Source organism: Oryzias latipes, chromosome 16 (assembly GCF_002234675.1).
Source record: "Oryzias latipes chromosome 16, ASM223467v1".
NCBI lineage: Eukaryota > Metazoa > Chordata > Actinopteri > Beloniformes > Adrianichthyidae > Oryzias > Oryzias latipes.
In genome coordinates this window covers 5158186-5182786 of record NC_019874.2, presented here as the reverse complement: position 1 = coordinate 5182786, position 24601 = coordinate 5158186, and the positions used below count along the sequence as shown (strand labels likewise).

Sequence of the window (24601 nt, the reverse complement as noted above, 5' to 3'; positions counted from 1 at the left end):
TAGAAAAAGAGGATGACAATGATGAGAACCAAAACAGTAACGGACAGGAATAAAACCTCAATATGTTTGCTAAAAAGTTTAAACAACCAACTAATGACTAAAGCAAAGCCACAGAGCAAAACTAAAGAGTATTAAATAAAGACACAAGTCTGTCTGCTTTAACAGTGCAGACAAGCAGCTGTCACTTGCTGACTTTTTGTCATTTGTTTTTGTAGGTTCCCCTGTTCTAATCACTCTCTAACTTTCTATTTATTTTTCTCTAAATATGATGATTCATGCCAGATCAATCAATATTAAACAAGCAATAAGAAGTTTCTCGTTAAATGACCAATGTCCTGTTCTTCCTTCAATGGACTACAGGAAGTATTAGTAATCCAAACAGCTTTAAGGGCCCACTCTGATCATCTTTTGATTTATTTTCAAATCGTTTCCAGTGGTCACATAATTATGATTATGACATTTTTAGCCAAAATCAAAAACCTGAGTCGTTTTCAAGGACATAGGTTCTGCAGAGCGGCAGAAGTTCATTAGAAAATCATCACTGAGTCGTGGGTGGGACCGTTGGTGAAGACCAACTCCACAAAGAGTGCAAGGCCTTTTTTCAAAAAATCTGCATCAACACTGGAGTGCCAAAATCTGGGATGCAGCCAAGCAGTGACCCTGCAGGCCCTTCAGTGTCCTCTAAAGACTAGATGATAATTACATCACGATTAATCCGGCTCAGTAGGGAAACACTAGCTATGTATGTCATTCACAGTTCAGCAGTGGCCAGTGTGCTCAGATGATGTGATCGTCTGTCACGTGAGTAAAAACTTTCCGAAAGTCTGTGCTGTTGCTGAATTCACTGATTTATTCACTCATTTATTCACTCGTCTTTTAATTCATTGTTTTAACTTGTTTATTTTGCTTTGACGTGACGTTATTTCGATAGGGACTACAGGCGGAAATGAGGAAAAATTGCCTTTCACCTGGTATAACACATCTTTTCGTGTTTCGCATGATCAGTGAGCTTTTTAAAAAAAACACATCACACATATCACGTTTAAATTAGGTAATTGACACAAAAATCTTTAATGATTTGCCTATGTACAATAAACACACATAGTTCATGTCCTAGTTGATTTATGAGTTCTTGATGTTGTTCTTCTGTACTTCTTCTGTGGTTTTCACCTTTTCACATATATTCACGTATGACCAATCTTTATCTATGCAATATGCGCAAATTGTACATAGTGACATGGCCTTGAGGGATCATTTAGAATCACCAGTAAAGCATGTTTTTGGATTGTGGGAGGATGCAGGGGTGCACAGAGAGAAACCAAACACCCAGGAGGAAATCATGCAAACTCCACACGGAAAGACACCCGCTGGCAATTGAACGAGGACGATCTCTCTATAAGGGGAACCACTACTTCACCTTGTTGACATCGTTCTTGGTAAAGCTTTTTTTTTTTTAAATTGTACAGAAATTATCAATCCACACAATGCAAAATCCCAGTGTTACTTCAAAATAGATAACTAGAGACATTCATCAAAAAGCTACACAAGGAACAGCTGCTTATTCTCGCAAAAAAAAACATATATTTGCATTATTATACTGTCTCAAAATGTGTCTCTCCTCACATCCCTCCACGTGAGATTTGGGTAAACCTCTTTAGAGAAAATTCATATATGACATTCTAAGTAATATCACTGTCCACTAATAGCCAAACAAGAGATTGTAGTAAAAATACACATTTATATAAAGACTGAGGAATGGATATTGAATCACCTGTTCTTTAAGTCCATCTAATAAGTGCAGGGAGGAATGCTGTTTCTCATTCTCACATTGTCCCCTTCAGAGAAGCTTAGAACCGGAGAACCGGGTGGTGATAACTTCTTTGAGTACTGCATGCTGGCACTGTGTGATAGGCCTGGCAGTGGGAGGTGGGGACTTCATAGCATGGCACTGTTGGACAGCTACCACATCTGGGCCTTAGAAAGCAAAGATAGCATTAAAGTCCCTCGACTCCTTCATTCACACAGGCGATTCAAAAACGCCGGAGCCAAGTGTCTTGCCAAGCAACTAATATTCAGATCGTCAAACATGAGTTGGCAACTGCGAGTTTTTCTGAGCAACAGGAAGTAGCTAATCTGCAGCCACATATGACAAAAATCCATCTGTTTCCTTAGATTACCTGCCAGGATTCAATTGTGTTGCCTTATATATCTCCCCTCCCGTGAGATTTCAAAGTAGCAAAGAGTCAGTTAATCACCTTCAGCCCACACACTCACAAGTTTACCTCTTTCCAGACTAACTGGAAGCACATGTGCCATGTTTATTTTACAGCCACTTGAACAAACATGCAGGCACACCATACAACAGGCAGTCAACAGCTTTGTGTTCTTGCACATTTGTGCTTGTCTGTTCAAGTAATGGAGATGTGCGGCATCTACTATATGTGCCTTCCTTCATCATCCTCCTTAATTCATCCTGGCACAGATGTGGTTTATTAACCCTGGGATGCAGCTCACATTTGTCCCTCACAGACATCACTACTCCTCCCAATGTAGGGCTCAACAACGGCATTGGGAAAACTTTGGCTCCCCCCATCCCAAATGGGTCACCTCCCTCTCTGTTCACCCAGCCTTGATGCTGACAGACCTGACTGCAGCTCTAACAGCTCCTATGGGATGATGTGTGTGTATCATTAACAGGCATGTGCCCCCTAACCCTTTCTTAGATTCGCTTTTTCAATTGTTTTTCCACTGTTATACAACTGAAATGGTGTAAATTGTACCAACCTAAGTTTCCGTTAAAAACACGATGACTAAGCTAGTGTTTCCCTTGCTCTTATGGCACCTTTCTTTGCTTGTGAAAAGTTGCTGCATTTAAAGTTTAATTTCATAAAAATTGGTCATGTAATTTCAGTTAAATATATGTTAAATATTTTGAGTAATTTTGACTGATGTAGTTGTGTTTGTAGTCAAGTTAAGTTCTGTTTTCTAGTTTTGTTCTTCTCCCTGTCACACTCACGCCAGATTTAAAGACCCACTCCAATGAAAATTGGGTTTTTGATGTTTTCAACATGTTCTCGTAGCATTTTTTGTTGATGGAGGACATATACAGTGAGGCAAAAAAAGTATTTAGTCAGCCACTAATTGTGCAAGTTCTCCCACTCAAAAAGATGAGAGAGGCCTGTAATTGTCGTCATTAGGCAAACCTCAACTATGAGAGACAAAATGAGAAAAGAAATCCAGAAAATTATATTGTATCATATTGTATTAGTAAATTATGGTGGAAACAAGTATTTGGTCAATAACAAAGGTTCAGCTCAATATTTTGTTATAAACGCTTTGTTGGCAATGACAGCAGTCAAACATTTCACAAGATTTTTACAAACTGTTGCTGGTATTTTGGCCCATTCCTACATACAGATCACCTTTAGAGCAGTGATGTTTTTAATGTGGTTAATAATTGCTCCAACAGTTGATTTCTTCACACCAAGCTGCTTACCTGTTGCAGATTCAGTCTTCCAGCCTGGTGCAGGACAACAATTTGGTTTCTGGTGTCCTTAGACAGCTCTTTGGTCTTGGCCATAGTGGAGTTTGGAGTGTGACTGAGGTTGTGGACAGCTGTTTGTTATAGATAACCAGTTCAAACAGGTGCCATTAATGAAGGTAACGAGTGACGGACAGAGGATCCTCATACAGAAGAAGTTACAGGTCTGTGAGGGCTAGAAATCTTGTTTGTACGTTGAACAAACAATTATTGTCCACCATACTTTACAAATAAATTCTTTAAAAAAATCAGACTATGTGATTTTCTGGAATTTGTTATTTCATTTTGTCTCTCATAGTTGAGGTTTACCTATGATGAAAATCACAGGCCTCTTTCATCTTTTTAAGTGGGAGAACTTTGTGGTTGACAAAATACTTTTTTGCCCCACTGTACAAATAAAATTAAGCTTAAAATTGCAATTCTGAGTACCGTATCTTTCAGAGTATAAGTTGCAGGGTTTTTTAATACCTTGGCCAGGGTTGCGACTTAATCTCAGGTATAAATCATATATGTGTATATATAAAAAAGGCAAAAACGAGTAGAGGGCTCTGTAGGTCTGTGTATCAGTATTTGCTACTGCCAGCAACACAGAAGAAGAAGCGTCCCTCAGTCACAGAAGATTAAGAATTCAACAGAATTTGTGATTTAAAGTGATATAAAGAGTTTTGTTGACTTCTTGTTAGTATGTTCTTCATGCTACGGTTCTCTGATTCCTTGCTCATATGGTCCGCTAATGTATTAGATTCCTCCTTTGTTTTACGATGCTAAATAAGCATGAGTGTGTTATGGTAGTAAAACAGTCTGTTAGTGTCATCTATTCTGTTGTTATTTGCCTTTTTAAGATGAAACGTCCGTCCTTGGTCCTAAGTCTTAGTTACATTTCAACGAATAGTGTACATTGTAGATGATTTTTTTCTTATTTCTTGTGCTTTTTTTTTGACTGCCGTGACTTGTACTCCAGAGCAACTTATAAAATACAGTATTTCTTTATTCAAATTGTTGTCAAACAGGAGCAGATTAAAAAATTCGGTTTACATTAGACTGTATTTGTTAAATTGAAAATACCCTGGGTAGGCCACAGTCTCCCTGCTCAGCTCCATTCTGATGCATCCACATCCACTTGTAGACAACTATATCCATCTACGTCTTTGTTTTCCTCATCTGAGATGGAATCAGGCTGAAAACAATCGGATAGCTCCAATTTAGCTCACCACTAATGTTAGGTAGGGAAGGGGATGTGGGTGCGGGGTTGCCGGGAGCCAATGGTCCCACCCACACCTCAGAGGTGAACATCTAATGAACTACTGCCTAAGCTATGACCTAGACAAGTTTTTTGATTTTGACCAAAAACAGCATAATCATAATTAAAATAAAAGATGATCAGAGGGGGACTTTAAGATGTCTTCTTTTCGACAACTTTTATCATTCATTCATCTTCTAATCCGTTTTATCTCTTTCAGGGTCACAGGGCTGCCAGAGCCCAGCCACTTGCGGGTGAAGGCTGAGGACATCCTGGACAGGTCGCCAGTCTGTCGCAGGGCCACAATCACACAGCAGTGCACACTCACATTCACACCTAGGGACAATTTAGAGTGACCAATTGAACAGTAGGAGGGAGCCGGAGTCCCCAGAGAAAACGGGAGAACATGCAACCTCCACAAAGAAATGTCCCCCATTGGTGTTCTGTTTCAGGTCCCCCATCCGGGACTTGAACCAGGAGCCCTCTTGCTGTGAGGCAAGAGCGCTAACCACTGCCCAATCTTTTTTTTATCATTATCATTCAGCGTAAAGTAAGGTTTTCAAAAATGTTCTAAAGTTTTTGGTCAGGTTTTTGTTTTGTTTTGATTTTTATTTCTCATCACAGTTTTGTCACATTTAAGTTCAGATGATTTTTAGTTTGTTTATTTACATTTTTTATGTACTTGTAACCGATCCCGGTCACCTGTATTTTGGGTTCACTGTCACCTTTTCCTGACTTAAAGTGCAGTGAAGCCTCCAGAACTGAAACATGAACTGTATTACACAAGGAGGAAGAAGTGCACCAACCCTGTACAGAGACAGTGTTATCTCCTCCTGCCTGGAGCTCATCTCTGACAGATAATAAGTCTCATAACACAAGTTCTCTTGTTACACAACTTACTCATATAAAGAAAAATAAAATATTCGCAACCAGAGATGATCCACGTCAATGTTGTCACAAAAGAACAAACAAAACTATCTATCTATCTATCTATCTATCTATCTATCTATCTATCTATCTATCTATCTATCTATCTATCTATCTATCTATCTATCTATCTATCTATCTATCTATCTATCTATCTATCTATCTATCTATCTATCTATCTATCTATCTATCTATCTATCTATCTATCTATCTATCTATCTATCTATCTATCTATCTATCTATCTATCTATATAGATAGATATATATATATATATATATCTCACGGCCTGTATTCTAATTCTATGTTACTTGAAAACAGTGTAGCTTTAACTCACTATAGGTTCAACATGGCTCAGGGTGACCTTATTCTGTCCATTTGAGACAAAGAGCATGTCTGTGTGGGACAGACACGAAAATGTTAGAGTTAACATGAAATCCAAGAATTAAGTACAACGTCTAGCCCATAGTGTGAAAATACAGTTTAAAATCATTTGTTTCAGTGAGGATATATGGGCGCCAATCGGATTACAGTAATGCATACTTGTAATCCCAATGCAAAAAACTTTTTTCCTAAGTGATGCAGAAGTACAGGGTCTTTGGTAGATTGCTTAGTGTTTGACATTGAGAACGTTGTTGTGTATGCTGCTGTTCTTTTTCCAGTTTCTTCTGGTTTCAGCTGTGATGATAACTTTTATGTTGGAGAATCTCTCTTTTGCCTAAAACTATAAATCTAGTCCAGTTAACTGAATGTACTTGATACTGAACACAATGTGTTGATAACTTCTGTTTAATAAAGAAAATAATATTAATTATAAAAAAATTAACTTAAAATAGACAAAAAAATGACTGAAATGCAGCTTGTAATGATGAAAGACCAAACACAAAATATTGCTATTTTATTAAAGACCCAAGCCAATGCTCTTTTGATTTATTGTAAAATTGTTTGCAGTGGTCTTTTAATTATGATTATGCTATTTTCTAGGACATAGTTTCTGCAGAGCGGCAGTAGAAATCAACCTCTATACATGTATGTGGGTGGGACCGTTGGATCATAGCAAGCCCCCCCTTTGCGTCACTCATAACTGAGAGATGTTCACATACTTTCTTGCTATCTTACAGCCCCTCAGACACAGGATCTAACATTACTGGTTCAACAAAAATAGTGAGCAATATCAGAGCTATCCAGCCGTACAGTTTAGATCTATGTTCCAGCTCAGAGGAAAACAAGACGTTCATGGATCTATGTGTCTGGAAGTGGATGCATCAGAATCGAGCAGAGCACGGAGCTCGTGACCCACTCGGTGGATTTTCTACGTATCAAAACAATCTTTTTCTTCTTCTCCTGATTCACAATGATTTGAATAAATAAATACTCATAAAAGCCATTTTAAGCTTAATTTTCTTATTTTTTCAATATATATATATTCTTTGTAAAAAAAAAAAAAAAATCAAAAAAAAAAACTCTCTCACCCTCCGCGGATCCAGACTGATAGGATGGTATCAGAACCAACCAGACATTGTAGTGGTGGACAAAGAACAGAGGAAAGCTGTTGTGGTGGATGTGGCAGTGCCAAGCGATGGGAACATCAGGAAGAAGGAACATGAGAAACTGGAGAAATACCAGGGACTCAGAGAAGAACTGGAGAAAGCATGGAAAGTGAAGGTGACAGTGGTGCCTGTGGTAATTGGAGCACTCGGGGCAGTAACCCCCAAGCTGGAGGAGTGGCTACAACAGATACCTGGAAAGACCTCAGACCTCTCAGTCCAGAAAAGCGCAGTGCTAGAAACAGCTAAGATACTGCAGGACCCTCAAGCTCCTTGGCCTCTGGTAGAGGACCCCAGCTTGGAGGAGAAACCGACCGCAGAAGGGTGAGAGGGGCGTTTTTTTTTGTTTTGTTTTGTTTTATTTGCCATGATAAAAACACCATAAACAAAATTTTCATCTCAGTGGATCTTTAAGGAGTGTTTTCTATTAACAAGTCATTCCATCTCACTATTGAGCTCTAAATAAAATCCATTATTGTAGTAAACTAGGCAAATATTCTTGGCAAGATTTAGTTTTGCTCGACAATCTCAATGGAGTGCATTGCTAATTTCATTTGACTGTATTCTGGTTGTTTCCTTAGTGACCGAAGCCTGTCTTTGTAAAAATGTTGATTACAAATTTGTCTTCTGAGGTGAATACAAATGCAGAAACTCTTAGTACGTCGTGTCACTTTGTCTTGGCTCATGTTTTTGTGACCACAGAGCAACTCGGATTCATATGGCGATGAAATGTCATTTTCAGTCATCGTTTGCAGTCGATCACACAGCTTTGTCTTTGTAGTGCAGCAGAGAAGCTCACAACAGTTACATCTACTTTTGAGAGGCCCAGAAGAAAGAAAGAGGAGACAGTGAAATGTCTGACTCCTGCATCTAAAAGGAGCTCCAACAAAGACATATCTGTCATAACTGGAGCTTATGTGTCATAAGCGTTTCATATTTTCCCCTAATAAGTCACAGAAATGCCCTGAAATATTTGAAAATGCGTAGCAGGGCTCCCTGAAACACTGAAGATCCATCAAATTAAAAACCAAGTGTCTGATTAAAGTATTGTATACATATATCAAAACATGTTGAACTTCAGATCTCCCAGCATCCGTCTGGGGTGGACGGATCTGCTGGACTTGAGCGTTTGTAGTGTTGCAAATGATAGGATTCCCTTGCATTCATCGCTTCCCTGTACAGATTTAGAGCCAACCGATCATGCAAGCAGACCCCCCTTCGAGGATGAGGCAACCAGCTTCTGCTTCCTGTCAACAGAAAACACAGTAAGCCCCCAACTCCCAATCCTCTGCGCCCTCATGCCTGTTGGCTTTGAAAAGCAGCCCGTCCTGCCTGCCTGCCTTCCAATGAGCGTTTCATCTTCCACAGAGGAGCATTACTCTCATGACTGCCCCCTCCCCCCAGCACATCAGGCCCGCCCATCATCAAGTCCATGATGGAGTTATCACAGTGGGATGAGTGACATTAGGGGATTAGTCAGAGATCCTACGCCAGACTCAGGATTCTGGGTCTAGGATCAAGATATCAGCTCTCTGTTTCCCTCCTGACCGATGTCAGCTGACGGGGATGGGAAACTGATCTTTTTGCTTTAACACACACGATAAAACCCAAATTCTGCTGCAAAATTCCTGCAGTATTCACCTCTGAAGCAGTCATAAAGGATCAGTGGGAAGGATTCTGCATGCTGCACACATGAGTGGGACACACAGTGTCTTTCCAACAGTGCAGTGAGTTTATATAAGGACCAGGATCCCTGCAATAGTGATGTCACAGCAATGGCTGCTCTTTATCCTTCCCCCTTTTGTCAGCTGGCTGCTTCTGCCATACAGCAGCATTATCAGCAGCTGTACATGAAATTAGTGCAATGCTGACCTTGTGATCCCAACCAGCATTTTTCAAAACAGCAAAATGAGGAGAAAAACTACAAGTTGAATACAGAATCAGCTCAAAGAGAAGAAAAAGAACAAGAGAGAATATATAACAAATGTAAACAGATATTTGGAGATCCTGTGATGTGAGCAGGGCTTACATAAGCCAATGTAAATTTTTTTAAGAGAATCACTGCAGCAGTTATTACATAATGAGTTGGACTCCTTGTCATAAGGTCTCTACAGAGAGGATGTCTGCTTCAGTTTATGACATCTGTGGGTGTAACACAAACCCTGCTGCACTTGTTGACATAAAGCGCTGGATGGTTTGAGATTTAGGCCGAACAAAGGTGTGTTTGAGGGGCTGGCCGGGACATTGAGTCACCGGCTTGCACCTGCTTTAACCAGAAGAGTCTTGAATGAAGAGAACGTCTGCAAACACACACATCTGCACACACCCACACACACAAACATGCATACACGTGGGATAAGGAGAGATTAGAGCACTCTGTGTAAACCACTGCTTGTAAATGTGTAAGCTTCCAGACAGAGAGGACAGTTAAGAAGTCACTCTAGTGTCTAGTTCAGGTTTGACAGTTTTTCTGTCAACATTTTAGAGTCCTAATTGACGTTTTGTCGTAAAATAAACATTAATATCTTGTAGATTTGTTTTGTTTATTTCTTTGAAATGAGAAACATCTACAGTTTAAATACTAAGAGGCCGTGTCACACGTGCATTATACACATGTTCTACGTAGTAAATTTTGGTTATACGTGATACATGCGTGATATATATTATTCGTAAGTGTTTCTTACATTGGCCATTCGTTGATGTGCGCCGATGTCCGTCGAGGGTTTCAGCCGACAGGACTTTATGTGAAGTTGGTCAGGAGCTGTTCAAAATGTTTGGTCAGTTGAGAATTATGAAGTCTATGCATATTTTACTACATATTTTATTTTATGTAGTAAAATATGCAGTTGTTATGTAAATCTTATGCAATTGTGCTTGATTTTTGGGAGATACAGGTCAGATTTGTTGCTGTCCACAACCGTTCCACGTATGTCCAACAGGCTTTTAACGCCTGAACCACCAATGTATAACCACTAATGAATCACTAATGAACTGCATGTAAAAAGCGCAATAATCACGCACGGTTCATGTTCTATATTGGTTTAAGGTGGTTCTTTGTGTGGTTTACTCGTACGTCTTCTGTGGTTTAAGGTGGTTCATTCGTGAGACATCTGTGAAAATTTCACGTAAATACTACAACTTTCTTACTTTTTCCTCGTATGTTGACCTATGACCAATTTTCCTCTGTGCAACGTGCACAAAATTTACAGTGGCTGTGTGCAAAAACATAGTTTTAAAGCACTTTATATTAATCATGAAGATCAGCATAACTTTCTGGTGAAAGACACTAGCTACTTGAGGAATGGTAGGTTTTTTTATGGTTATTTTTTTGTGGGGGTAAAAATTTAAGAAACAAGAAAAAATATTATTTGGATGCTTTCGTGTCAAAGCTTTCTGTCCAAGATACTTTTTCTTTGAAAATTACTTAAAATCCAGCAGTAGTGGGCCGACTCAAAACTGATTGAAATTGTGACAAAGTCCAAACTGAAATAAAAAATATATAATATATATATAACAAAAAGCATGAATTTTCTTCTGGTGCATTGACAGTCTGAAGTATTGAGAATATTTGGGTTTACAGTATTTGTGGAAGTGTGTACTTGTGAGATTCAGCCCTCAGCATAAAAAAGGAAAACACGAAAAAGCCTGCACCAAGTTTTTATCTATTCATCATGTAATTTAAGTGAGTCACAGAGGCTATGGTTATGTGCATATGTTTACATTTTATACTAAATCAAAATGTGACTATTTTAAACTGTTCAAGGCTTTTTGTAAATGTCTGAAAAAAGTAAATCATTAATTTTATGTCACTCTTATAATTCTCCTGATCAAATGTATAAAAATCTTAGCAAAAGATTAAACTGAAGTTGTGGTTAATATATTTGTATTTGTGGTGACAGTATAAATTACTTTAAAAAACTATTTCTTTTTTTCAAGGATAATTTTATTTTTAATTCTAATAAATACTCCTTAGTCAATTCTGGGTTTAGAGCAGCACCAAGCTAATATTTGAGCTAACCCTCCACACACATATAGTCACAGTTAAGCAGAATTAACTATAGCCCAAAATGTGATGCACATGCATGTGGCTACCATGTTCTTGAGAGGTCAAATGCTTTCTCATCAACAGCAGAAGTTACGGTTTTGTTAACTTGCTTTCATTCACGGCTGCTGACTAAATATATTTATAGATTGATTAAAATCAGTGTGCCAATTGCAGCAGATATTTACAAATAATTCATTTGAAATCAATAAGAACAAACTAAAACATTAAAAAACCATTAATATTTGTGTTTCACAGATTCTTCCAGGATTTTTAAATATAGTTTTTATATTTTAAATTGTATTATTACACATCCATGGAGCTAGGTTCAAAAAAGTATTTTGCAAAATTTTTTGTATAAAACAGCCTCATAAACATGATCTGAGCAGGTTCATATTGACTGACTGAAATGCTAATTTCTCTGTTTTGCTTCCTGGAGGCTTTAGAGATCACAGGCAGTCAGATTCTTTGTGCCTACCAGCATGTTAACCACAGCAGGGGGTTGAGTGTATCTGCTATTATTAGTCCCAGTAACAGCGGGTCTTCTCAGTCTTTGACTGAAACCAGCAGAAGAGAGCTGAGTTCCAGGGTCCAACCTAAAAGCAGCACCTTTCTTCATCTGTGTCTCCAAATGCTGTGACACCTATCTACTGAAGCAAGCCTGCACAAAGCCAATTACCTTTTATGTCAAATTTGGAGTAAGCTCACAAAGTATTGAAATGTTTTCAGCCAAAACCTCGTTCGTGAAAAGCTTATGGTCTGCTCTTGTGATGAGCAGATGGTCAGCATGTTTCTGCAGAAGCATCAACAGATTTCTCTTCTCCTCCGCCTGTTATTCATGTTGTTCAGTTTGTGATTCAAACCAAGCTTTAAAAGTCTGATCGAAAGTTTAAATCTAACAGAACTGACTAATAGAAATAGCAACTGAACCAACCTTTATTTTCATCTTTGGAAATCTTTTTAAGTTAAAGCCGCGAGCAGCATTGTATGGCCTGCAGGCACTATCCAGCCTCGCCCTCGCCACCCCTTTTTGACCAAGTTTATGTCATTTTGCAAAGTAAACTTTTGGTTTGGCAGCAGAAGTTTTTTGTTAACCACACCCATATGCTTAATATGTTCATATGGTAATTCAGGCCGTTTCGTTCAGCTTGAGCCAAGGATTCATGTAATACATTTTCACAATATTCCAGTGAAAAATATGCGGACAACAGGGAAACATAATTATTGCAAGCTTGCCTCACTTACCCCATTATAAAATCTATAACTTCTAATTCCAACATGTTTCACAGATTAGCCTCCCAATGATGCTCGAGGAATTTGAAAGTGATGGGAAGAGTTTATAGTTCTGGAAATTTAAACTGTTTATATGGAAATTTCACTGTTTCATGGTGCCTGTCAGACTCCTCCCCCTCCAGCTCTGCCTGCTCTGCTCCCTGATTGCCACGAGCTGACGCCACTCACCTCATCTGCCATACTGCTTAAAAGGAGACCACACTCATCAGTTCAACGCCAGTTCGTTACCCCTTATGGTGACTAAGCCTGGTCTTAAGTTTTTGCTCTCATGCTCTTGCATTGCTCTCAGCCTTGTTCTCAGCCTTGTTCTCAGCCTTGTATTAATCCTTGCTCTCTGCTACGGGATCTTTTATCATTTCACGAGTGACGTCACCGCGCCCTGCCATTCTGCTGCTCAGAAGAAGCCAGAAGACTCCACGGTTCACAAACCGCACTAAGCCCTCCAGCCATGCCACCAGCTCTCCTCAAGTCTGGAACTCCTCCAACAATACCACAACCATCCCTGGAGAAACAATAAATCCTTTTCTCATCAAAAACACTAACCTGTCATCCTTCTGGGTTCCAGCATCTGGGTCCTCATGCTAAGTGCGTCATGACACACTGTGGTTTCACATTGTCCACCACCAATGACCAACACCAATGTTTTAATTTGTAAAGTTGTAATTATGAATGTGTAGATTGCTGCAACATAGAATTCGTTTTTGAATACCACTGCCTTTAAATTGATCTAAGGGGGATCAATTATTTTCAAACTATGAATACTGAATGTAAATAAAACATCAAGACATCAACATCAAGTCTGTACAGAGGATCGGAAAAACATCAGAACACCCCTTTATCACGTCGCAGTGAAGTCCAAAGGCCTGCTGCTGCATCAGGTTCATCTACCTCTTACCTGAACACTCTCACCTAGATGTTAGGCCCCTCCCACTGCACTCCCATTGACAGTGACTGGAATTTGGCTGTCTGTCCACCACACAGCAATGGCTTTCAAGGTAAACACCCACCACGGAGGATTGAACTACCCAACTCTGAGTTTACAACTGGCTGCAACTGTCAAAAAAAGCTGAAACTTCCATCATTTCCTTCCTTCCCGCCTGGTCCTTGATTTCTGTCTCAGCTGGGATATTTTTCTGACAGGGTTTAACCTGGAGGTGCTTGCTCCCTTTTTCCATTTGATCTATCCACTTTGTGCAAAAACCCTTTGCAGAATTTCTACATGCAGAAAAGATGGATTTAAAGAGGAAACAATTCAGTTATTATTGTTTTTGAAAATTTCTCCACACAGTTTCCATAAACCGTAGAAGCTCTGAGAATCCTTATTACTCAGTCCAGTGTCATATTTTTCTGAAACCACATCATGGCTGCATTCACCTATAATCACACATTAGCAAGAACATGTAAAAAGAAAAAAGGTGTCAGAGCAAGAACGGTTATTCTGACCAATATAACGACTGGGTAAAAGTTGTTTATGTCTTGGAGCCAGCGGGTTCTTCCTGTTTGGAACACCAGGGGGTGGGAGGGTACACGAGTTAAAGTCATTTCAAAACTTGTTCTTCCGCGTTTTCCCCATCTGGTGCTGAACAAAACAGCCTATTTCAGTATCTTCCGGGCTTTGGCAAGGGCGTCTGAAGCTCCTCAGCAAGACACAGGAAAATCCCTCCTAACCTTGCTTAAGTGATAAAAGCACCGAAGACAATAAAACCCATGCTGACAAATGCAGATGCTAAAACAAAGTCAGGAGATAATAGAAGCTGTTGCTGTGCGGGCTCTGAGAGATGGCAGGCTGATTGCTCTGTCAATGGGAGCTGGAGCTGTCACAGAGCAACAGGACGTGATACCATCACAGACGTCAGTGTTTCGCCACTCATCTTCTCTCTGATGTTTTCCTCTTGCCCCTCCTCGTCACTCCTCTCGCCTCCATTCTCATTTGCTACCCTCCCTTCCCTGCTAACCTGTTCGTTTTTCTTTTCATCACCTTCATTTTCCACTTTTATTGGGAAATTACAAGCGGTAAAAAAAACAAGAATGTTTAAAACCAACACGGACAGAACTGTATAGCACAATAAGTAATGTGAAAAATGATGCTCTTCAAAATAAATGTGCACAGAATGTTCAATTTTTCCAAAAATTCTCAGTAAATGTAAACATTCAACTGTTTTAAAAGAGAAACATTCAGTTTGACGGCAGACATAATTGATGAGTGTTACAGTTGAACTGCCGACATTGTTTCTGGTTTAATGTCATAGCAAAGAAAATAACAACATTTAATTCAGGAGATTTGCTGTTTGCCTAAATATGAGATGCCAACACCGCAACAAAATATGGAGTGACGCAAACAATCAGAGAACAGATGCGTAATAAGGATGCACATCTGCCCCACATCTGCACTATTGCCGGAACCTGCAAACACTTCTGCAGGAAGCACTAAAATCGCAGTCGTAACACATCCCTCCTAAAAAGTGATGGAAAATGTGTCATCCACTAACTTCATTGATCAGACTGAAGCCTTTTCACAACAGTTTCAAACTAAGGGAAGAACATCCATGTTTATCACTGCTGTTTGTCATGCAGGGAACAAAAATACAAAACTGCTGACACTTTGAAGAAAAATGAAGACTTAGTTGTCTTTCAAAGTTGGTCTGTATGTTTTGATTTTTTTCTTCATTGTTTTGCTGAATAGGAATAGAAGAACAACTAGTTACAGTAAAAAAAATGAGTTCCCTGTAAATATATTTTCCATAACCTCAACATAATGTCATGTAATTAGCATAAGGATGTCTTGTTTACCATGTTGGGTGAAGCCTGGACAACAGTGAAGGAAAGTTGGGGATGGAAGATGTTTGGGACAGAATTGGCTTTTCCCACAGTGTCTGTGGGAAATGCCACAGTGCATGGGTGAGGTGGGCTAAACAAACATAAGAACAACATGTAACGTGAGCATATGGGCAGTGTGTATTTTCTAGTGTGAACCTTTTATCCCTTGCCTTTTTTTATATTTAGTTACAGGTCACTCCTATTAATTTAAAGTCCCATTCTGATCCTCTTTTGATCTTTTTTCAAAGCTTTCTCAGTGTTTTTTTTAATTATGATTATGCATTTTTTAGCAAAAATTAAAAAAAACTGTGTCGTTTTCTAGGACATAGTTTATGCAGAGCGGCAGAAAATCCACCACTGATTTGTGGGCGTAATTGTTGGTGCTGAGAAAGCTTGCCCCTACTTCCTGTTTACATTTATTTACACATGTTCTGTCTAGCTTAAAGCTCCTAACATCCCCTACCTAACAGTATCACAACAAAAACAGTGAGCAATATTGGACCTTTCCAGCCATACATATCCAGATTCCAGCTCAAACAAGAAAAAAAGACAAACATGGATCTATTTGTCTGCAAGTGGATGCATCAGAATGGAGCAGAGCAGGAAGCTTGTGGCCTGATACAATATTTGTCCAACTTCATTTTTCCATCTGCTCCTAAATCACAACAATTTTAATAAAGAAATAATCAGAAATGCACAAAACAATTATTTTTTGTTAGAACACCATCCATCCATCTTTTTAACACGCTATATGGCTTTCCGGACTGCTGCTAGGTAAATGCGGCGTACGCCCTGGACAGGTTGCCAGTCTGTGGCACTCCCACACACACTCACACATGCACACCTAGGGACAGTTTAGAGTCACCAATTAACCTATGAAGCGTGCTTATGGTGGGAGGAAGCCGGAGTCCACGGAGAAAAAAACCCACGCTTCCACATGGAGCATGTAAACTCCAAACAGAAAGGTCCCAGCCAGGATTCAAACCAGGACCTTTTCGCTGTGAGGCAAAAGCACCAACCACTGCTACACACCTAGTTAGACAATCTATTAACTGTAAAAAGAAAGGACCTGATGCTAATAATTACATGAACTAATACAAAGAAGAGATATTCAGAACAAGTATGATGTTTGTGATGTTTTACCGGTTTTACGAGCCCATTGTCTTTGAATTGCTGCTATTTTAGTGGAGGCTGCATTAAACCTGACTCACTTTGGCTCTTGCATTGTTTGCAGTCCTGACACAAAGTGCAGCACTGTGCTGTCACAGGTTTCAATAAACAGGCTGGAGTTTGACGTCACTCATGCTGCTCAGATTTCGTGCCACTCTGGATTGTTTGTTCAGTCCAAAACATGAATGCGTACAGTAGACCAGGAGAGCGGGAGGTTCAGACCGCTGTAATGTGTGTCCACAGCACTTCACCAGAGCTCCTCTCTTCAGAGTGTTAGAGAACCCACAGCCTCCAGGGACCCAGGCCTCTCTGAAGCACTGACCCCAGCTGGTACACTGAGCTTTGCAGCCCAATCTGATGGAGGAGCCGGGCGGGAGAGTGAGGTGTGTGAGTGTGCACGTGCGGCCAGGGACAGGAAGGGTAAACTGGAAAAGGAAATGGGAGCAAATCAATTGAACATCAACACACATCGTGTCCAACTCCACCATCGAAAGGATGATTTGGCAGATCAGTGCAGTGAAGGCAGTTAGCTTCCATGCTCAGTGTTGCGTGTGACAGAGTAGTGGAAGACTTTACCAAGGAATTTTGAGTGATACTTCCCTCTGTTCAAAAAGGTGAGACTGGGAGGCATTTGAGAATCATGAAATACCACAAACAAGATTTCCTTTTCAGTTTGAGGTCAGATACTTTTAATGTCCTGCCAGCCTATTTAAACTCAGAAAACTGTCATTTTTATCTTTTCTCTAAGTGTATTTAGGTCTGTTTTCACAGAGCTGTCTGTCCTCCTGTTGATGCAGACATTTGGACTTGCTTTGATTTTGTTGTATTCTTTTTGTTTTAGTCTTTCTGAGACACACAAACCAAAGATCATGGGCTTAATCTTTGTTTTCTTTTCATGTTTTTAGTATGTAGACTATATTTTCATGTTAAAGTGACTAAAGATGAAGGTTGCTGCTTCAAATGTCCCTGCAGGACTTTCACTTTACCGACAGCAAACAACATTCTTTATGGTCAATACCACACGTCTCTCATCTCAATGAGAAATACTTTAGTCGCTTCAGACGGTAAGTTCTACACCTGGAGGTATTATAAAGAAAACATTTTAATGGTAATACGGGACTCACTTTTCAAATTTTACAGAGAACTCCAAGAAAAAGTAAGGAATTACCTTTGAAAAACAATGATAATTAATCTGCAGTTTATTACAGATTAGGAATAGGTTTAAGTGGTCACATATATGGTGTGACTCCGTCTGAACTGACAGTTTTTCCGTGCTTCTGGAAGATTATCAAGAAAACAAAGCACTAGAAATGGAAATGATAAATACAATACTATATATTAACCTAAACAAATGGGTGTCAGATTAAAATTTGCTAGATGCCATCAGTTTGCACCTCCTCCTCTGCATGTTAGAGACTTGAAGTGGACCTGATGAAAATCCTCAAAGCCAAAGACTGAACAACACAGCCACTCCAAGAAATGTGTGATTTGTCATTTAGTTGCTACATCTGGGATTCAGGTTGTTTGAAAGATTTTATTGTGCCTGATGCAACCAAAAATCTAAATTAGTTTTAAGTTGCTTCTACTTTTGAAGAAAAAATGAGTAAATAAACAGCCCTATATGCTATCACGTAAACATAACTTTGTAATCCACGAGCTGAATGGCTCATTGTAGAGCTTTTTTAAAGACCCACTTCAGTGCAGATTGTGTCTTTGGTGTTTTTAAAATGTTCTTGTGCTATTTTTCTGAAGATGGAAGACATATACAAAGAAAATTCAGATTGAAATAGCATTTAAGTATTTTTTTTTTTCAAATTGTTGTGAATCAGAAGCAAATGGAAAAATGTACTTTAAAAAAGAGTGCATTTGTTACATAGAAAATACAATGGGCGGGCCACAAGCTCCCTGGTCCGCTCCATTCGGATGCATCCACTGGCAGATAAATAGATCTGCACGTCTTTGTTTTCCTCGTATCAGATGTCTGGATAGCTCCAATATTGCTCGCCATTTTTGTTGCACCGGTAATGTTAGGTTAGGGGTGTGATGGGCTGTAAGCTAGTAAGAGAGCACATAAACAGAGAGAGTTCATGGGGAGCAGAAGGGAGTGCAAGATATCTCCATCCACAACTCAGAGGTGAATTTCTAATGGACTACTGCCGCTCTGCAAGAAAATGACACGTTTTTTTTTTAATGTTGGCTAAAAAGGGCATAATCATAAATAAAAGACCACTGGGACCGCTTTTACAATAGATCAACAGATGATCAGGGTGGGACTTTAGGGGTTAAAAACAAATAGCTACTATCTCACAAATGTTTAATAGTATCAATACTAGAAAAGGTAGAATGAGAAAGGTTGCTGCTGCTTCTCGATCAGACAACAAACACCCACAGCAGGAGGTAAAATCAAAGGGGAAGGAGAAGTGAAGCCCCAGGCTCTTTTTTGGGTCACTTCATCACAGCTGATCCCCATCCCAAAGCCAATATTTCTTCTCCTTTTCTTTTATTACACTGAAATATTGCACTTGTGTTGTTATGATTAACTGCAGACAGAGCTTTGCATGTATTTAAGCTAGAATATTGAAAATATGACCAAAATGTGAGTCTGACTGCAGCAGCTTTTATGAGCCTCATTAGCATTGTTTTACATTTACAGCTACAGACGTGCAGAGCACCACTCCACTTCTTCAGATGGATTTTCTATTGATGCAGCACATTTTCTAAATGAATATAAACACACTGGACAAATAATAAGCAGCCAGAGAGAAGCTAATTACTGTACGTGCAAGTCAGCAGTGCTGCATTTCCATCCACACTCTCTGTGGCACCTTCAGTGAGATAGCAGAAAGCTGGCACACCCTGCTGCTGGTGGATTCCTCTCTCCTTCATTCACGTCTTCATTCTCCCAGGATTCCCTATGTTAGTTCAGTGTTGGAGCAGCTACTTTCCTGAAACACCCACCCAAATTGCAAGGGAAGTGGACCATGAATGGGTCAGAGGAGATGCACGACCAGCAAGGTGGCACTGTAGGAGTCCATTTCTGACATGTCTGCAAACGCTACAACAGCCTACATGACAAGTTAATCCTCTGCATTTGTACCTGTCCCAGGGCTGAGCATATTGACTCTGCTCCAGGATATGGTATGTTTGTGTGATTCATTGGTGAAAAAGACGGAAGAGGGGATTTACTGTTTTAGTGACTCACGATGAGTCACCAAGTATGTAAAGGCAGCGCTTATAGTATGGTTATGATGTGTGAAAACTGAAAGAAAGATTACCATTATAAGACATTAACCAGGCTTGTGGAACAAGCTGGATACCTCAGCAAAAATAAATAAATAAATACATTGAAAATACAAGCAGTCAGATAATAGTACAGTCCACTACATGCATTAGGGGTGTAACAATTCCTCATTTATTTATTCATATCAAAATTTGTCGTTGATGATACAATTCATAGTCCAAATTGATTCATTTTGAACGATCCGATTCTCTGACCTAAAATGGATCCAGAAAACCTTTAGCCAAAACTTCAACCAGTGTGACTCAGAGAGAAATACCTGGCACTGAACAGTGCAGGTGAAGTTTTCCACATTACTGCAATTTCTTGCAAAATAGTCAAGTGTGAATGAAATATGTGTCCAAACAAACAAGTAAACAAGAACGAATGTCAAATCCATTCACATTTTAGTTTCCTAAAGTTCAGTCCACTGTTGTTTTTCCACATCCAAAGAATCCAAAGAGAACATTCTTAGAACATTCTACCACACTGTATAGTCACATGTCTTTGCTAAATTCAAAGTGTTTCCACACATTAACTGGAATGATGGACTGATCCATTTTTGCTGTCATCACGTGTGTGTTGTCCGCTGTGATACACTTGATCATTTTTAGGTTATTGTAAAGTAAACCCACCCGTCTCAATCCAAATGTTAATTTCCAATGTCAATATAATCGATTTATTTCATTTTGAAACAATTTATAATGGTAGAGACCTATTTGATTTAATTAACAACTTGCATCAGACAGACTGATTTAGTTGGATCATAAAAACATAAATTAATTAACATTGATTAATCGATTAAGTGGATTAATCATTACACCCCTGACAATCTAATGCAATTTCAAACTGACTGTAACAGCTGGCATCTCTGTATTCAGCTAGTTAAATCTGGGAAACTACGGCAAAATATTCAGTCACGTTTGTCCACTGCCAGTCATAGCATTGTTTCAGCATCACTGTTCAAGTCAGGTCAACTAAAATCGCCTGCCTCATCTACCCCAAAGTGAACAAAAAAGAGCAGATGTGTAGTCATATGGTAGAAGGAGGCGGTACCTTTTACGGAGAGGGAATGGGAGAAAAAAGTATGGATGATTCACACTGTCACGTACTGCGGCAGCTGAGGTAGCCATGTCTTAGAGTACATGAGTCATGTTTGTCATGCAGCTGCACAAGGAGGAGATTGCACACTTTTGCCTCCTTTAATATTCCAACAAAGATTTAAAAAGTGCAGTGGTGGTGACAGAACTCCTGCAGTAAAGTTAACAGAAATGATGCTAATCCTCTGAAACGTGGGTTAATATCTAGCCGGCATTCAGATAAAGTGTTTCGATGGCCATGAGCTTCATAACTGAAGCAAAAACTCAACATTTAAGGACAACGCCCTTTAATCTGTCTGGCCCAAGGGTAATTTGACGACATTTCTAAGTCTCATTTCATTAAGGAACAAAGTAATAATAACAAAAACTTTTTAAATTGTATTTTGATCTGCTTTTATGAAAACCCACTGTCATTAAAAGAAGTATAATAAACTGAATGCATGCATGTAGGAGATCATAGTAATGCTGATTCCACCATAATGGGATAAACTGCTAGACCTATTTTTATTACTGTACACAGGTTATTATAGACCTAATAATGATTTTTTACAGAAATGTAAAGATTTCAAATTAAGCTCATGTTATTATTTGCTTCCCTTATTATAATTCCTGCTCAAGAGTTAAATGGCAAATTGCAAGACAATAGTTATTTATCAATAAATGGATCTATTGATCTGGCCCTGGTCGCTCACAGTTGAATCTCTCCTGAACAGTGTGTTGAATGAGTGTGCGCGTGCAGCAGCCACGTGGAGACGACAGATAGTAATGCTCCATCACGCAACAGCCGTATGACTAAATTCCGTGCGGAAAATTCCCCGGTCCACCTTAAAAGCGGAGCCTGGCTGCGGACAGCTCCGTGGTGCTGAAACCGCTCCGAGAGACATCTGTCCAAAACAAGGGGAGGAGGTGGAGAGGATAGCTCCGCCGAGACTTTAGCCTTCAAATCTCACTGTCACGCACGCACCCAGCTCCATCATCAAAGAGGACACCTTAAACGATCGCTCCTCTGTCATATTGTGTAATCTCGATGACGTCCGTGGGGAAAGGTTAAGCATGCTTTTTACGTGAAAATGGCGGCTGTGTGTCGCTAACCCAACCCACTGTAGTACAGATACAGTCACAACAAACTGCGGAAACACATCTCACTCTCTGCCTCAGCAAAACACGAAGCCTGACTGTCATCCTAAAGACTTTCACGCGAGAAAGTGAGTAAATATCCCCCACAGGAGGCGCCGCTGCCTCTCACCTTGTGCCCGCCGCTGCTGTCCGGCTGTCAAAAGCTCTGAGCTGCGCGTCAAGAAGCAACACCAAGGCATCTCTCCGGCAAACTCAGACTGACTCTGCATCCATCAACCTCCCCAGACCACGACAAGAGCTGTCCTTACTTCAACATGGACTGCTCCTTCGCTTCCTCCTTCTTCTGTCGGTCCATGACGCCCAGGATGATCCTCCTCTCCTCCTCGGTGAGGTGGCTGAGATCCGGCATCTCCGGCGTGGCTGAGGGAGCGTCGGCGGCGGCGGCAGGCCCAGGGCCACCCTGGGGCCCATGTGGGGCAGACATCTTTCACACACGGTGGCTAAAAGAAAGGGAAAGGACACGGTCAACAAATATTATATATTCATATGTATTTATACACACACACACACACACACACAACAGTCTGACAGTTGCCGGTTAAGTGCTCAGCATCCAATCTGTTGCTGTTTTAAGAAACACCGAGTTCAGCGACATATGACACATGCCTCCTTAAGAATCAAAGGCTTCAGTTTACAACCTTTTCCAAACATCAGCCTCCATCCATTCGGGTACTTCAGAGACATTAAAAAAGGAGCATAGGGAGGATTAGATGAAGAACTCTTGCCTTTTATTTTGCAGTCATGGTAAATCCTGCCTAACCCATCGCTGCCATCCTTCAGAGGGGTTATACTGGCATGATGGCATCAAAGATGTCCCGTCCGCCCTTGTTTGCTTTCCCTTGGAGCCCTTATCCCTCCTCTGTTGCTCTGTTTAGGTTCCTCCAGCCAGTTCCTACAGCCTAATTCTTGGAGATTTCTTCAATGCACAAAAATATGGATGCAATGACAGAGAGAGGCAGAGTAGAATGGAGGAGAGGGAGAGAGGAGAAGAAGAGGCGGAGCGATGGAAAGACGTAGACTGAAGCCAGAGAGGAGGCGCTGGATGTTCATTGACAGCAGGAGAACAGCAGCTGCAAAACCCGGAGTGGAGCTGCGGCCGACTGGAGCAGCAGGGACAAAAACAGCATGCATATTTCATGAGCAGATCAGAGGAGGGACAGTTGTGGAGTGGGAGCTTAGACACGGAATATCATCGTGAGCACGGCTGTAAGAACAGGTGCGGCTGCCGTTCAAACCCAGAGCTTCTACAGCTGAGAAATTCTGCAATTCCCCAAACAGCATGCAACACTCCCTACTCTGGTCAAGTCTAGAAATGCAGAAGAGAATATGTTTTCTATATATAACCCTATCCGCAGCCCATAATACAATACAGATATTTTTAGATCTCTATAAACTCCTGATGGATCACTTTCCCTTAAAGAAACCCCTTCATTTCTCACTATGCTCACTTACACTCACTCCTTCACTTGTGTTAATCTGCATGGTATCCCACAGACAATCCTTTTCAATCCTTCAGTGTTGATAGAATCTGGAGCATTTCATCAGTTTTGACAGGTTTCTTAGTAGTCCTTTAAAGACCTACTCTAAAAAAACCATGTTTTTGACATGTTCTGTTAGCATTCTTCTGATGATAGAGGACATACAAAATTAAGCTTAAAATTGCATTTCTGAGTATTTCTATATTCAAATCGCTGTGAATAAGCAGCAGATGAAAAATGTGGTTTGAAAGAATCGTATTTGTTGCGTATAAAATATTCCTGGTGGGCCACAAGCTTCCTGCTCTGCTCCATTCTGATCCATCCACTTGCAGACAAATTGATCCATGAACGTCTTTGTTTCCCCCGTCTGAGCTGACATTTGGCTCAAAGCTGTATGACTGGACAGCTCCAATATGGCTCGCCATTTCTGTTGCACCTGAAGTGTTCCCTTGGTGTTCTGAGTGAGAGAATGTAAACAGATTGATGAAAATCCCGCAACCACTTAGAGGTGAATGTCTAATAACCTCCTGCCGCTCTGCAGAAACTATGAGCTAGTAAACAACGCAGCTTTTGTTAAAAAAGTTTTTCCAAGAACGGCATAATCATGATTGAAAGACCACTGGGAACAAATTTACAATAGCTAAAAAGATTTTTTTACTTAAACTTTCAATTTGGTAGCTTCAGCAGGTCTAAAACGTCTTTATTTTTTTGTTTTGATTTTAAGGATGTTGGTTTGTCTCTGCTGTGCGCTCCACTGGCAAAGGAAGTTCCCACCGGAAAAATGATTGAAGATCATCAGAGAGGGTTGTAGCAATTAGAGCCAGTTTTGAAGGTTAACGGTGAAAAATCTGCAACTTTAATCAAGTAAAAGCAAAAAAAAAAAATCACTTAAAAGAGGGCTGACCATCAGTATTTTTTAAAGGTTAAAGAATGATGAACAAGAAATACCAAAGGCATATATTAACCATAGATATACAAGCTTCTTGTTTTATGATCACAAGCAACCTTTTCGATGTTAAAATATACCACTTCAA

At 40.0% G+C, this 24601-nt stretch overlaps 1 protein-coding gene across 24 annotated transcripts in view; it reads right to left on the bottom strand.

Moving 5' to 3' along the window:
* Positions 1–23053, bottom strand: part of rims2 (regulating synaptic membrane exocytosis 2) — a 169506-nt gene extending 146453 nt beyond the window's left edge. For 11 of the 24 annotated variants that reach the window (XM_023963925.1, XM_023963917.1, XM_023963924.1 and 8 more), the window contains exons 1-2: positions 22815–23052; positions 22338–22529 (exon numbers count right to left, since the gene is read on the bottom strand). In XM_023963925.1, coding sequence (XP_023819693.1) covers positions 22338–22513 — 176 coding nt within the window. In that variant the 5' untranslated portion in view covers positions 22514–22529; positions 22815–23052. Of the gene's footprint in view, positions 1–22337; positions 22530–22814 lie in introns of all 24 variants that reach the window. The other 13 variants (XM_020709925.2, XM_020709924.2, XM_023963935.1 and 10 more) reach the window with 2 other exon arrangements.
* Between the last annotated feature and the right edge of the window lie 1548 nt (positions 23054–24601).